Genomic DNA, 15,000 nt, shown 5'->3' on the forward strand with positions numbered 1-15,000 from the left:
AAGGACCCTCTGGAGTGAGGGGGTACTAGTCTGCACTCAACCCTAAAGACTCACTTATAGGAGTTCACTTCAGAATTAATATTTCCTGATAATTTACTCTCCTCCACATCATCCAAGATGTTCATGTGTTTCTTTCTTCAGTCGAAAAGAAATTAAGGTTTTTGAGGAAAACATTCCAGGATTTTTCTCCATATAGTGACTTCAATGGGGTCCAACGGGTTGAAGGTCCAATTGTCAGTTTCAGTGCAGCTTCAAAGTCTCTACACGATCCCGGCCGAAGATTAAGAGTCTTGTCTAGTGAATGATCTGTCATTTCCAACCTGAGCATTGAGATCCTGGAGAAATGGAAGGCTCAAGGGAGTTATGTCCGGTTGTGTCTCTCGTAAGTGTCTGTGGCACGGCCATAGCCTCCAGAAGTTCAGCTTCTCCACCCTCCTCAGCCACATCTGTGCGTGATCTCTGATAACAGTTCACTCTAAATTGTAGTATGACTGGAAACGATCCTGGCCAGCTTGACCTGAAACCCCCACAATCTCATTCTCTCGCGGGTCCTGAGTCGTGGAGCGCAGACGCTTGTCGCATTTACCTCGAGAAAATGGACGAACGTGAATAGAGGTTTTTCATCAAGTGCGGTCATTCGGCCTCCTCAAGGACTGAACACGCAAACACAGAACGCACAAGTCATGTGAGTCTTGTTCAGACGCAGTGTGAGTTCCCATTCCACAGGACACAGAAAAAAACAAATTTGGAAAAAATAAAATGGTCCTACTTACTTACCATATTCATTGTATGTACATGGTTCTTCAGAGAATCCCACAGTATTACCATGCATCATGTCCTGTAACGGTGTAAAGCGTGAGTGTGGCGTGTGTTCAGTATGATTTGTGTTGTTGTGTTCAGGGATCTGCTGGCCATCACTGCTGCACTGGAGTTCAATCAGTGGTTCATCAAACTCTCCATAAAGGACTTTAAACTGGTGACTGTGTGTCTGTCAGATTATAAAGTGCTGCTGGAAGATGATGTGCTCTTACACTCATCATGGTGTGTGTGTGTGTGTGTGTGTGTGTGTGTGTGTAGACTGCAGATCTGTGTGATCAGATATTCAGAGTTGTGTCTCGATCTACCAGACTAGAGGAATTGACTCTGGACAACACCGGACTCAAGAGGTTCACATACACACACACACACACACACACACACACGTACAGTATATTTATATATGTTTTTTTATCAGAACATTCTGTTTTACTCTACATTTTACTGTGTGTGTTTCAGTGATTTTGCTCAGAGATTTGCTGCTGCGTTGAGTCAGAATCCAAACTCAGCGTTAAAGACAATCTGTCTGGCCAACAACTGTATTGAAGACAAAGGTACAGAACTCACAGACACACACACTCACACACTCACACACACACACACACACACACACACACACACACACAAACGCACTCTCTCATACATACACTAGGGCTGTCCGGTTTGGGGAAATAACCTAAGATACAGCACAGTTCCCTGTTAGGCTAATGTTTTGGAGAGGTTCTCGAAGTTATAAACAAAGTAACTGTCCAGTAACTGTTCTGTGTGTGTGATTGACAGGTGTCATGTTTCTGAGCCCTGCACTGTCTAAACTTACACCTGGACTGAAACACCTGGACCTGTCTAAGAACTCACTGTCAGCTAAAGGTACGCACACACACTCTCACAAATGTGGGCGGGGCTTGATTGTGTCCAAAGGGAATTGATTGGATGTTTGGATGGTGGTTTGCTATTGGCTGATCTCATGTGAGAGACAGGTTGCCCCGCCCACATCATCAGAGAAGAGAAGAGATGCTGCAAGAGGAACTTGTTCTGATTAAAGTATGCGGCCCCCTGCACTTGGAATCAGCTGCAAACTGTCCTGAATCTTAAGGAGCCAGTTACATTGGTTGATTTTAAATTACTTTTAAACAACATGGAAGCTACACAAACTGGCTGTAGATGTTATGACTGACTCAGTTATGACGGACGATCCTTGCTGTTGTTTATCGCTTGCGATAATATGTGAAATTCTGATTTCTTATGACTTTATAATTATTTATTACTTGTACAAGTTGTTATATGTTGATGTTATATGTTTTTATGTCTGTAACTTTGTTAATTGTGCTGCTGCCTGTCTTGGCCAGGACACTCTTGGAAAAGAGATTTTTAATCTCAATGAGTTTTATTCTGGTTAAATAAAGGTAATAAAGATTGTTAACCCTCTGGGGTCGGCCGTCGCACCGGCACGACCAGCTCGCTTTTTTCTTATCAGTGCAAAAGAGACTCAAATAACTTCGTTGATTTTTGTCATACAGGCAAGTGTTATACATCATTCAAAACAGTTAAATGTCTTATTTTATTTGTGTACACTAATAATAAAAACAAAATGTTGGGTTTTTCATAAAATAAAGAAAATAAACATGATGCGCGTTCTCCCGTCTCTCTCAATGTGAAGATCATTCTGAAACGCGACAGAAAATGATCTGTAACTCAGCGAATGCTTGTCACTGTGACATGAAACATATGTCTTTACAAAGCTTGAAGTCTCTATATTTAAATGATGTAAATCATATCAAAAACAAATATTCTCTGTTTAAGTAATCTGTATGAAAGCAACGACGTGTACAGTTTCTCCAGCCTGTGCTCATTAGCTCTAATGTGACCACGCCCACGCGCGCACGAGCGATTGACATGCAAATAGTCCACGTGAAGGAACGCAGACCTGTAAACGCCCTCATTACCTCAAAACAAAGCATTAGACTTCATCAGTCCTCTGATTTTCATCAAGTTTGGAAGACACGTGTGTTTGTGCTGTCCTGTTTCACTTGGATTTATCTCAGAAGAATTAGAAGAACACGATTTGATTATGAGAAAGATTTTTAAGGTAAGACATTTCCACTCATAATAGTAAGCATGTTATTGTTGCATAAACTTTACACTGTAGCAACTAGTCAAACTGGTGCCAGACTAAAATGTATGTATATATATATATATATATATATATATATATATATATATATATATATATATATAGGCTATATAGACAGAAACATGTTGAAATGTGTTTGTGGATATCTACTCAAACGTAGATAAGATATATTATTTATCCTTTATATACATGTAGGACACAAGGATGTTTTTATGTTCGATAATAAAACACAGCATGATATAAAAGTAGGCTAGTATGAGTGTTTACTCTAATATGGTGAATATTATAATGTTTAGATCCGTGTTTACTGTTAAATATACTGTGTTTGTGGATATCTGCTCAAACGTAGATATGTATAATATGGTAACAATAATGTTTCATAGTTTGGAGCGGCTCGATCGCTTCAGTAAATGTTCTCCGCACGCACTGTGAGTTTGAGTCAGTCGCGCTGTGCATTAGGCTTCATGTTTTTACTCCAATCTCATTTCATAACGTCATAACGAATGGAAACATTTGAAGTAACATATGATAATCCATATATTTTTCTCTAGTGTAGTGTTACTGAAGTGTTCCTTTTTAACGATTTATAGGCCGCCTGCTATAGGCTATTGTTATTATTATTTTATGCAGCCCTACATGTATATACAAGGCACAACAAACCTGGTGTTCATTATATATATATAAAATGAACACCAGTTTTGTTGTGACTTGTAGGCATATACGTGCAGTGCTGCATAAAATAATGAACCAGAAAAATCTAAAATGTATTCCCAAAATCGTGCAGCCCTATAGTTTCTCTTGATATCAGCATGTTCACAGGTGTTTATTTTTAATTTTTTATACAGGGACCAGATGCTCCACTGATGAGTCCTGCTGACTTCAACATTCACATGAGTCTCTGTACATGAACATGGTAAATGAAAAATCAAACACCTTGGAAATGACAGGTATGTATGTTTCAGGAATGGCACAAAGGTGTGTGACGGGTTAAGTCTCTGTCTTTAGATCAGTGTGTTAAATAATGTGCTTTTTTGTCGTTTGTTGTGTATCTTTGGATTATGTTGTGTTGTAAATAAATCCAAACAAAAAGCCACTCTTTTTAAATCTCCTCATTCTTTGTGCAAGGTTGCTCAGAATGACAGGGCCTGATAGCTCCTAATAGGGCCGTTAGGGGAGGGTCTTTGTCTTTCTCAGGTGTGAAATACATTAATATTAATGATGTGTTCACGCCTCTTTGCATAAAGCTTTCTTACACAAAACACGTCTTACAAATTTTAAATCAATATATTGTCTTCTCTGAATGAGCAGTCAGGGTGATTTTCACATAGTTTTGGAGCAAATATTCTAGGCTACGTGATAAATTTTTCAAAAGTCTTGTGAAGAAATAATCAGTATGGGTTTCATGGCCTTATTTCAGTGAGAATTTTTTTTTGTTTTTTCACAAACCACGCATAAATGTCATTATCTCAAAACTACAAACTTTTACACACATGCTGTTGATATATTATTGTAGCAGAGTTTGTGCTGAATACAGTGTAATCAGACTTTAGCCATGAAAATGTCACAAGTAACAGAAATAAGCACAAATGTCAGAGCATGTCAGAACACCTCCAGGGCCCAGAGGGTTAAAACATTAATGTGCTCCCATAAATATAATAATCTGAATATGTACAGTAATGAATTTATTTTTTAGTTGTTCTTTCTTAACATTAATAAAAGCCTTGCGTTTGAGAAGCAGCTGCAATCATCATGTTGTGTTCATTGGTTAATTGTGTGTGTGTGTGTGTGTGTGTGTGTGTGTGTGTGTGTGTGTGTGTGTGTGTGTGTGTGTGTGTGTGTGTGTGTGTGTGTGTGTGTGTGTTTGTGTGTTTGTGTGTGTCTGTTTTCAGGTGTGAATGTTCTGGCTCAGTGTTTCTGCTCCACGTCACTCACACACCTGAATCTGTCTGGAAACACACTTAGAGGGGAGGACATGCCTGTATGTACACACACACACACACACAACACAAACACGCACACACACATTATTTTATGTAATGTGAGTTAGCTTGTCAGTTGTGTTGATCTGTGTGTTGTTGTTGTGTGTTTGTAGCACCTGTGGAGTTTCCTGTCTCAACCCAACCATCTGCACACACTCGACCTGTCGAACAGCGAATCCTCCCTCGACCTGGTCAGACACACACAACACCACAATCACACACAACACCACAATCACACACAACACCACAATCACACCACAATCACACACACAACACCACAATCACACACAACACCACAATCACACACAACACCACAATCACACACAAGAACACAATCACAGACAACAACACAATCATACACAACACCACAATCACACACAACAACGCAATCACACACAACACCACAATCACACACAACACCACAATCACACACAACACCACAATCACACACAAGAACACAATCACACACAACAACGCAATCACACACAACACCACAATCACACACAACACCACAATCACACACAACAACACAATCACACACAACAATACAATCACACACAACACCGCAATCACACACACACACAACAACACAATCACACACACAACAACACAATCACACACAACACCACAATCACACACACAACACCACAATCACACACAACACCACAATCACATACAACACCACAATCACACACAACAACACAATCACACACAACACCACAATCACAATCACACACAACAACACAATCACACACAACACCACAATCACACCACAATCACACACAACACAATCACACACAACACCACAATCACACACAACACCACAATCACACCACAATCACACACAACAACAACACAATCACACACAATACCACAATCACACACAAAACCACAATCACACACAACAACACAATCACACACAACACCACAATCACACCACAATCACACACAACAACAACAACACAATCACACACAACACCACAATCACACACAAAACCACAATCACACACCACAATACAATCACACACAACAACACAATCACACACAACACCACAATCACATACAACACCACAATCACATACAACACCACAATCACACACACAACACCACAATCACACACACAACAACACAATCACACACACAACAACACAATCACACACAACACCACAATCACACACACAACAACACAATCACACACAACACCACAATCACAAACAAAACACCACAATCACACACACAACAACACAATCACACACACAACAACACAATCACACACAACACCACAATCACACACAATCACATGACAGGGCTTTCAGACTGGGGTCCGGGGACAGTCAAGACAATAACTGAGTAAAAACTTTTTTTTTAAAGTAATAAAATAAACAAATAATTAAAAAATATTAAACTAACTAGCAAATACATTTGGTTAATTAAAAAAAAAAGAAAAAAGACTATTGATTTATTAATTAAAATTAATAAATTGATGATAATAAATACAATGTGATTTCAATTGAAAAAAATAATAATTACATTTGATAAAAATAAATAAATTGCTAAAAATAAATACTATTTTATTTAAATAAATCAAACACATCTAACAGTACAGTATTATGAGGAATAGAATATAATGCAATGATGTAACATAATAGAAACTAAATATTTTTCAAATAATACTAATCACATGTTTATACTATTAATTTTACTGTATTAATTTGGTCTTTATGCATAAAAATATATAGGTTCCTTATTAATTTGAGGATGATCATATTTGGTGTTCTTCAGGTGTGTTCGTCACTGCAGCGCGGCTCTCTCAAACACCTGACGGTTCTCAACATGTCCAGAAGTGTCTTCAGTCACAAGTACGACACACACACACACACACACACACACACACACACACACACACTTTCTCTCGTGTGTCGTGTGTTTCAGTCTGGTGGTTTGTGTTGCAGGAGAGGGAAGGAGTTTCCGCCCTCCTTCAAGCAGTTCTTCAGCAGTGCTTCGTCCCTCCAGAACATCTGCCTGTCTGGAACCAGACTCCCTGCTGAAGGACTCAAGTGAGTCTCAGTTAGTGTTGTTTTTGGCGGCCTGTTTTAATTTTAGTTTTAGTTTTAGTCTTTGTGTCAAGCTGTCGTTTTAGTTTTTATTAGTTTTAGTCACGTTCATACTCTTTTTAGTCTAGTCAAGTTTTAGTCATCGAAAACTGATGGCATTTTAGTCTAGTTTTAGTCAATGAAAATTGTATTTTAGTCTCTTTTTAGTAATGCAATTCTATTTAACTCAGTCAATATAGAATTTCAAACAAGGTTATCTTATTATATTTAGTATATTTAGGGCTGTGACTGTGGCAGTTGTTTTTTTTACCACCGCGGTAATGGACCTATTTAAAAAAATAAAAACTCATTTTATATTTCCACACAAAGACGCGTGATATAGCAGAATATAGCCTACCACTCTGCGCTCTGAGAGGGATGTGTACACGAGCAGGAAAGAGACCATCGATCTCTTTATGATATCTTTGTGTTTTCTACTTGATGTAAATTGGTCTGAAGAGCGAATTTTATCCTCCACAAGGGCGAAATATTTAGGCTATGTTTGAGATTGCGCTGCCAGAGAAAGTGAAACTTTAAATCACCCGCGCGTGTGAAACGCGCTTTACAACTAAACTTGACGAGCCCTATGTCTAATATAACAAGCACAAACTGTGTTAAAAAGAATTTGACATGCAAGTACAAATGTAGGCTATCTGTACTACAGTGTTTTTCTACTTTACCACAGTAAAGAATACGAATATAATAGGCCTAATTAAAAGCGAACCAATGAAGAAACGTTTATAATCCCTTTCGAAAATGGGTGAGACGTGACGTGAGTGAAGATTTGGGAAAAGAAACAAGAGATTCCATGCAGGGATGAGTCACGATTTTTGAATATTCGATTAGTTTATTTAATTATAGAATATCGAATAGGTTGTGCGATTATTCTCTAAAATGAAATCTCCATGTTCTGGCGCTGATGCGGTGACGCGTTCATGTAACCAGAGACGCTGCCAATAACATACAGCTGTCACAAAGAACTGGCAAAAGTAGGCTAATGATTATGAATGTGTCAAATATATCAATGAGACATTTTAATAGAATAACTAATGGAGCAATATTGTTAAATTCGCTGATAATCGGGTGACCAGATCGCAAACCAGAATTTAAACCCGACAAAGCTATGGGTTCACGCACAACTCTCTCATTCGTCGTGACGTTATAACATTTCGTCTCGTCTCGTTTTGGTCAACGAAATGAAGAGACATTTTAGCATAGTTTTTATTTTGTAAACCACATTTAGTCTCATTTTTATTTGTCAACGATATTGCATTATACATGTATTTTAGTTATCGTCACATGACCAGCATTTACGTCTTGTCTCGTCTCGTTTTCGTCAGGTGATAATGGTTCGTTGACCACAATATTTCGTCATAATTTTCGTTGACGAAAGCAACACTAGTCTCAGTCCAACGTCCACCAGACCTGATCATGTTCTGCTAATGTTCTCCTGATGTTCTCCTGATGTTCTCCTGATGTTCTGCTAATGTTCTGCTAATGTTCTCCTGATGTTCTCCTGATGTTCTCCTGATGTTCTCCTGATGTTCTGCTAATATTATCCTGATGTTCTCATGATGTTCTTCTGATGTTCTCCTGATGTTCTCCTGATGTTCTCCTGATGTTCTGCTAATATTATCCTGATGTTCTCCTGATGTTCTCCTGATGTTCTCCTGATGTTCTGCTAATATTATCCTGATGTTCTCATGATGTTCTTCTGATGTTCTTCTGATGTTCTCCTAATGTTCTCCTGATGTTCTCCTAATGTTCTCCTGATGTTATCCTGATGTTCTCCTGATGTTCTCCTGATGTTCTCCTGATGTTCTTCTGATGTTCTCCTGATGTTCTCCTGATGTTCTGCTAATATTATCCTGATGTTCTTCTGATGTTCTCCTGATGTTCTCCTGATGTTCTCCTGATGTTCTCCTGATGTTCTTCTGATGTTCTCCTGATGTTCTTCTGATGATATCCTGATGTTCTCCTGATGTTCTCCTGATGTTCTTCTGATGTTCTCCTGATGTTCTCCTGATGTTCTCCTGATGTTCTCCTGATGTTCTCCTGATGTTCTTCTGATGTTATCCTGATGTTATCCTGATGTTCTCCTGATGTTCTCCTGATGTTCTTCTGATGTTCTCCTGATGTTCTCCTGATGTTCTCCTGATGTTCTTCTGATGTTCTCATGATGTTCTTCTGATGTTATTCTGATGTTCTCATGATGTTCTTCTGATGTTATTCTGATGTTCTCATGATCATGTTCTCCTGATGTTCTCCTGATGATCTCTGATGTTCTTCTGATGTTCTCATGATCATGTTCTGCTGATGTTCTCCTGATGTTCTTCTGATGTTCTCCTGATGTTCTCCTGATGTTCTCCTGATGTTCTCCTGATGTTCTTCTGATGTTCTCATGATCATGTTCTCCTGATGTTCTCCTGATGTTCTCCTGATGTTCTCCTGATGTTCTCCTGATGTGTTCAGAGCTCTGCTGCTTGGTCTGGCCTGTAACCCTAACCTGAGAGATGTAGCTCTGGACATCAGTGGCTGTGAGGTATCGTCCCACAACAAACCTTCTCAAGGGCCGCAACATTTGAGGAATAAAATGCAAAAAAAAAAAAACATTATTTAGTAATATTAATTATTACTATGACAACTTAAAAACAAAACAAGAAGAAATATCACTGTTATAATATTTAGTTTTGACACACACAGTTCGGTTGACACACTCACCTGTTGTTGTTGTGTTTAGTTGCGGTCAGCAGGCGCTCAAATTCTGGAGGGCTGCATCGCTGAGATCCCAAACATCACCAGCCTGGACGTGTCTGACAACGGTTAATACACACACACAAACACACACATACACTCACACACACACACACACACACTCAAACACGCACACAATCACACACACACTGCCGTCTGCTGCTGTGTTGATTCAGTACTCAGGGGTGGGTGTGTGTGTGTGTGTGTGTGTGTGGCAGGGCTGGACTCGGATATGTCTACGCTGCTCGAGTGGCTAGGGAAGAACCGCTCCATCAAACACTTGTCCATCGGCAGGAACTTCAGCAACATCAAAACCAAGTGAGACTCTGATTCAGTTCTGAGCTCATGTGACGCTCACAAATAACTGCGACCCAGTTCAGTTACAGTGTGTGTGTGTGTTTCAGGAATCTCGGGCAGGTTCTGGTCTCCGTGGTCCAAATGATTCAGGAAGAGGATTCAGTGAGTCTGTAGATCTGTCCCGTTCGGATCTTGTCTTCTATCACAGATTTTAATAATCATCATAAGTTAGGCATCATTTGAAACTGCAAAACTCTCCAAATTCATCCTGGGAAAACCGTTTTGAAATCAAACATTGCATGAGGGCTCGTTTTAGGCCCCTCCCCCTCGTGGGCGGAGTCATGTTTCAAACTTGACAACAACATTTCCTGCATCAAATCTTGACATCATCCATAACTTTGGAAAGCTCTGAGACTCAACATTTCATATTCAGCTGCTGTTTTGTGATAGAACTTCTTGATATTAATTTCTGACTGGAGAATGCATAATTTTATCTGGGTGTCAGACTCTGTGTTTCCTGTTCTCCAGACTCTCTTTCCTGTTTTCCAGACTCTGTCTTTCCTGTTGTCGAATGCGCATGCGTCGCGTCTGAACGCGTTGTTGTCTTTGGAGCTCTATCGATTTGATTTATAATTCTTGATTTTACTCTTTAAACTTACTTACAACAAACATTTTCTACTTTTCCTCACTGAGAAGCACTACTGCTCAAACCTCATAGTTACAACGCGGACTGTTGAGCAGACGTGTCTCAAGCCTGTTAGTGATTCTACGCTGGATACTCTTATAGGTTACTCCCGGGGATCACGGCTGAACGCGTCTTTTCAACACTCACTTACAAACATTTTTCACCTATCGTGCGTCTACTCTACACCCGTACCACTTAAAAGACGGATTATATCTAAGACGCTTGTCAGAAATTAGTATTAATTGATAGCATCACTGGTAGTGTCGTTGCTAACTTACTGTCCATCTGTTAAAATGGCGAATATATCAGATGCAAGTAGTCTACCTTTTGGTGCAGGTGAGGACACATTTGAGCTGCACGCGGTACAGTCTGAGCTGGAAGCTGTTGAGAAACAGATCCACGACCTTTTAGTGAGACAGGCCGAGCTGAGAGACCGGCGTTTAGCTCTTGAAACATCACGCGCTGATACTCACAAATCAGAGATTAATGTTACTAACCGGCTGACTCCGACCTCCGTGCGTTACTCGGCATCGGTCCCGAGCGCCAAGGTCGCGATCAGCCATGGTCTCGTTCACTCCGGCTCCAACACGCCACCACGAAGCCTGGATATTTCCGCAGCGGAAGACGCGAGTCAGGTCTAGACCAAGACCCTCTCCGACCCTCCCGGTTTTCGAGTTATCCACACAGAACCGCTTCTCCGCTCTTCGCGAAACAGAACGCGATGCTGTGATCATCGGTGATTCCATTGTTCGGCACGTCCATGCTACATCAGGTAAAAATAAGGTGCACAGTCACTGCTTTCCTGGTGCTCGTGTTTCTGAAATCGCTGCTCGCGTTCCCGAGATTCTGAACGATAACGAGCGCGTCGGAACTTTGGTATTGCACGCGGGAGTGAACGACATCAGGCTGCGCCAGACGGAAGTTCTGAAGAAAGACTTCAGGAATCTGATCGATACGGTACGCAGCACATCGCCTGATATAACGATCATTGTGTCAGGACCGCTTCCCACGTACCGTCTAGAACATGACAAGTTTAGTAGATTATTCGCGCTAAATGAATGGTTAACGTCATGGTGCAATGAGCAGAAACTGATCTTTGTAAATAATTGGAATCTGTTTTGGGAGCGTCCTAGGCTTTACCGTGCTGATGGCTTACACCCAAACAGATTCGGATCGGATCTTCTGTCAGATAACATCTCCAAAATGTTAAATACCTTTTGACTAGTAACCAAAAGTCCAAATCATAGTCTCTGCTGCACCAAATTAACTGATATAAATAGTAGTGTAGAACATTGCATAGAAACTGTGTCTATTCCTCGTTTAGTGCGATCAAATAATAAATCTACTGCAGGATCTAGGAAAAATCTAATTGTTATTAAAACAGAAAATGTTGCTATTAGTAAACAAAAACAATTTCTAAAGCTAGGTCTCTTAAACATTAGATCACTCACACCTAAGGCAGTTATTGTAAATGAAATAGTCACAGATAATAGCATAGATGTACTTTGCCTTACTGAAACCTGGCTTAAACCAAATGATTATTTCGGTCTAAATGAGTCTACTCCATCAGGATACTCCTATAAGCACGAGCCCCGTCTGATTGGTCGTGGCGGCGGTGTTGCAACTATCTATAGAGATATTCTCAATGTTACTCAGAAAACGGGTTATAAGTTTATTTCATTTGAAGTACTTGTACTAAATGTTACGCTCTTAGATGATAGAAAAACATCCCTATTATCTTTAGCCTTGGCTACCGTATATAGACCACCAGGGCCTTACGCTGATTTCCTAAAAGAATTTGCAAATTTTCTCTCAGATCTATTGGTCAATGTCGATAAAATATTAATTGTTGGAGATTTTAACATACACGTAGATAATCAAAATGATACGTTAGGGGCTGCGTTTATAGACTTATTAAACTCCTTTGGGGTTAAGCAAAACGTTACCGGACCAACTCATCGTTTTAATCATACACTCGATTTAATTATATCACATGGAACCGATCCAACCGATATAGATATCATTCCGCAAAGTGATGATGTAACTGACCATTACATGGTAACTTGCATATTACGTACCCCGGTAATATATCATGCTGCGCCGCGTTATCGATTAGGCAGAACAATCCTTCCATCCACCATAGATAATTTTTCAAATTGCTTATCGGATCTGTCTCAGCTGCTGCCTGAACCTAAACAAACAGATGAACTAGACGAACTAACCAGCACTATGAGCACCGTTCTCTCTGGAAAATGGGATATTGTTGCACCTATGAGACTAAAAAAGGTCAGAGAGAAAATTAAAGCACCATGGTACAACAATACTACTCGTGTTCTAAAGAGAGAAACCCGTAATTTAGAGCGTAAATGGAAACAAACTAATTTAGAGGTTTTTAGAATCGCGTGGAAAGACAGTACGTCACGCTATAAAAAGGCCCTAAAAGCGGCCAGGGCTGAGCATCTCCGCAAACTAATAGAAAATAACCATAACAATCCTAGGTTCTTATTTAACACCGTGGCTAGACTAACAAACAAACAAGCGTCACCTGAACAAAATATTCCGTTACAGTTTAGTAGTAATGATTTCATGAATTTTTTCACTGAGAAAATAGAAAACATCAGATCCACAATTGTAAACGTTCAATCTTCAATCGCGCCTTATAATTCAGCCTCGATTATCACCCCGCAAGAACAATTACAGTGCTTTACAACTATAGAACAAAAAGAGTTAAATAAATTTATCATTTCCTCTAAAACAACAACATGTTTATTAGATCCCATACCAACTAAACTATTGAAAGAAGTGTTACCTATAGTGGAAGAGCCTCTCCTCAATATTATTAACTCGTCTTTATCTTTAGGTCATGTTCCAAGAACATTTAAATTGGCAGTTATAAAACCTCTCATTAAGAAACCACAATTAGACCCAAATAACCTAGCAAATTATAGACCCATTTCAAATCTTCCTTTTATGTCCAAAATATTAGAAAAAGTTGTGTCTGCCCAACTGGGCTCTTTCTTGCAAGAAAATGACACCTATGAAAAGTTTCAGTCTGGGTTCAGGCCGCATCATAGCACTGAAACTGCGCTCGTTAAAATCACAAATGATTTACTTTTAGCTTCTGACCAAGGCTGTATCTCAATACTAGTTTTACTTGATCTTAGTGCTGCGTTCGATACTATAGATCACACAATACTCTTAGATCGGCTACAAAACTATACCGGTGTTCAAGGACAAGCATTAAGCTGGTTCAGATCATACCTATCTGACCGCTACCATTTTGTCTATTTAAACGGAGAAAAATCGATCATAACTCCAGTAAACTATGGAGTGCCGCAAGGATCTGTGTTAGGCCCTCTATTATTCTCAATATATATGCTGCCACTTGGAAATATTATAAGGAAACATGGAATTAGTTTCCATTGTTATGCTGATGACACTCAACTATATATTTCATCACGGCCGGATGAAAACGCTAAATTATCCAAATTGACAGAGTGTGTTAAAGATATAAAAGATTGGATGACGCACAATTTTCTTTTATTAAATCCAGATAAGACAGAGGTAATACTTATCGGTTCAAAAAACCGCCCACAAAACCTCTCACAATACAACTTTAACATAGTAGGGTGTCCTGTTACTTTATCCTCTACAGTAAAAGACCTGGGTGTTATATTAGATTGTAACTTGTCTTTTGAAAATCATATTTCATATGTTACAAAAACAGCATTTTTTCACCTTAGAAATATTGCTAAATTACGTAACATGCTATCTGTCTCTGATGCAGAAAAGCTAGTTCATGCATTCATGACCTCGAGACTAGATTACTGTAATGCTTTATTAGCTGGTTGTCCTGCATCCTCAATAAACAAGCTACAGTTAGTCCAAAATGCCGCCGCTAGAGTTCTTACTAGATCAAGAAAGTTTGACCATATAACACCAATTTTATCATCACTACATTGGTTACCTATAAAGATCCGTATTAATTACAAGGTATTGCTACTGACTTATAAAGCCCTAAACGGCTTAGCTCCAGTTTATTTAACGGATCTTCTATCGCCCTATAATCCATCGCGCTCTTTAAGGTCACTAAATTCGAGGCTTCTGGTCATACCTAGGATATCCAGATCCACCAAAGGAGGGAGAGCATTTTCACATTTAGCACCAAAACTCTGGAATAGCCTTCCTGATACTGTTTGTTGCTCAGATTCGCTCTCCCAGTTTAAAACTAGATTAAAGACGCAT

At 39.4% G+C, this 15,000-nt stretch overlaps 1 protein-coding gene across 2 annotated transcripts in view; it reads left to right on the forward strand.

Moving 5' to 3' along the window:
• The window catches only part of carmil1 (capping protein regulator and myosin 1 linker 1), a 35,211-nt gene that overhangs the window by 7,611 nt on the left and 12,600 nt on the right, over positions 1-15,000 (forward strand). For both annotated transcript variants that reach the window (XM_081376941.1, XM_081376942.1), the window contains exons 9-20: positions 901-976; positions 1,078-1,166; positions 1,276-1,370; positions 1,597-1,683; positions 4,837-4,925; positions 5,040-5,117; positions 6,709-6,785; positions 6,879-6,983; positions 9,492-9,561; positions 9,760-9,841; positions 9,992-10,091; positions 10,178-10,232. In XM_081376941.1, coding sequence (XP_081233067.1) covers positions 901-976; positions 1,078-1,166; positions 1,276-1,370; positions 1,597-1,683; positions 4,837-4,925; positions 5,040-5,117; positions 6,709-6,785; positions 6,879-6,983; positions 9,492-9,561; positions 9,760-9,841; positions 9,992-10,091; positions 10,178-10,232 — 1,003 coding nt within the window. The remainder of the gene's footprint in view (positions 1-900; positions 977-1,077; positions 1,167-1,275; positions 1,371-1,596; positions 1,684-4,836; positions 4,926-5,039; positions 5,118-6,708; positions 6,786-6,878; positions 6,984-9,491; positions 9,562-9,759; positions 9,842-9,991; positions 10,092-10,177; positions 10,233-15,000) is intronic.

Source organism: Scardinius erythrophthalmus, assembly GCF_964197995.2.
Source record: "Scardinius erythrophthalmus genome assembly, chromosome: 10".
Lineage (NCBI taxonomy): Eukaryota > Metazoa > Chordata > Actinopteri > Cypriniformes > Leuciscidae > Scardinius > Scardinius erythrophthalmus.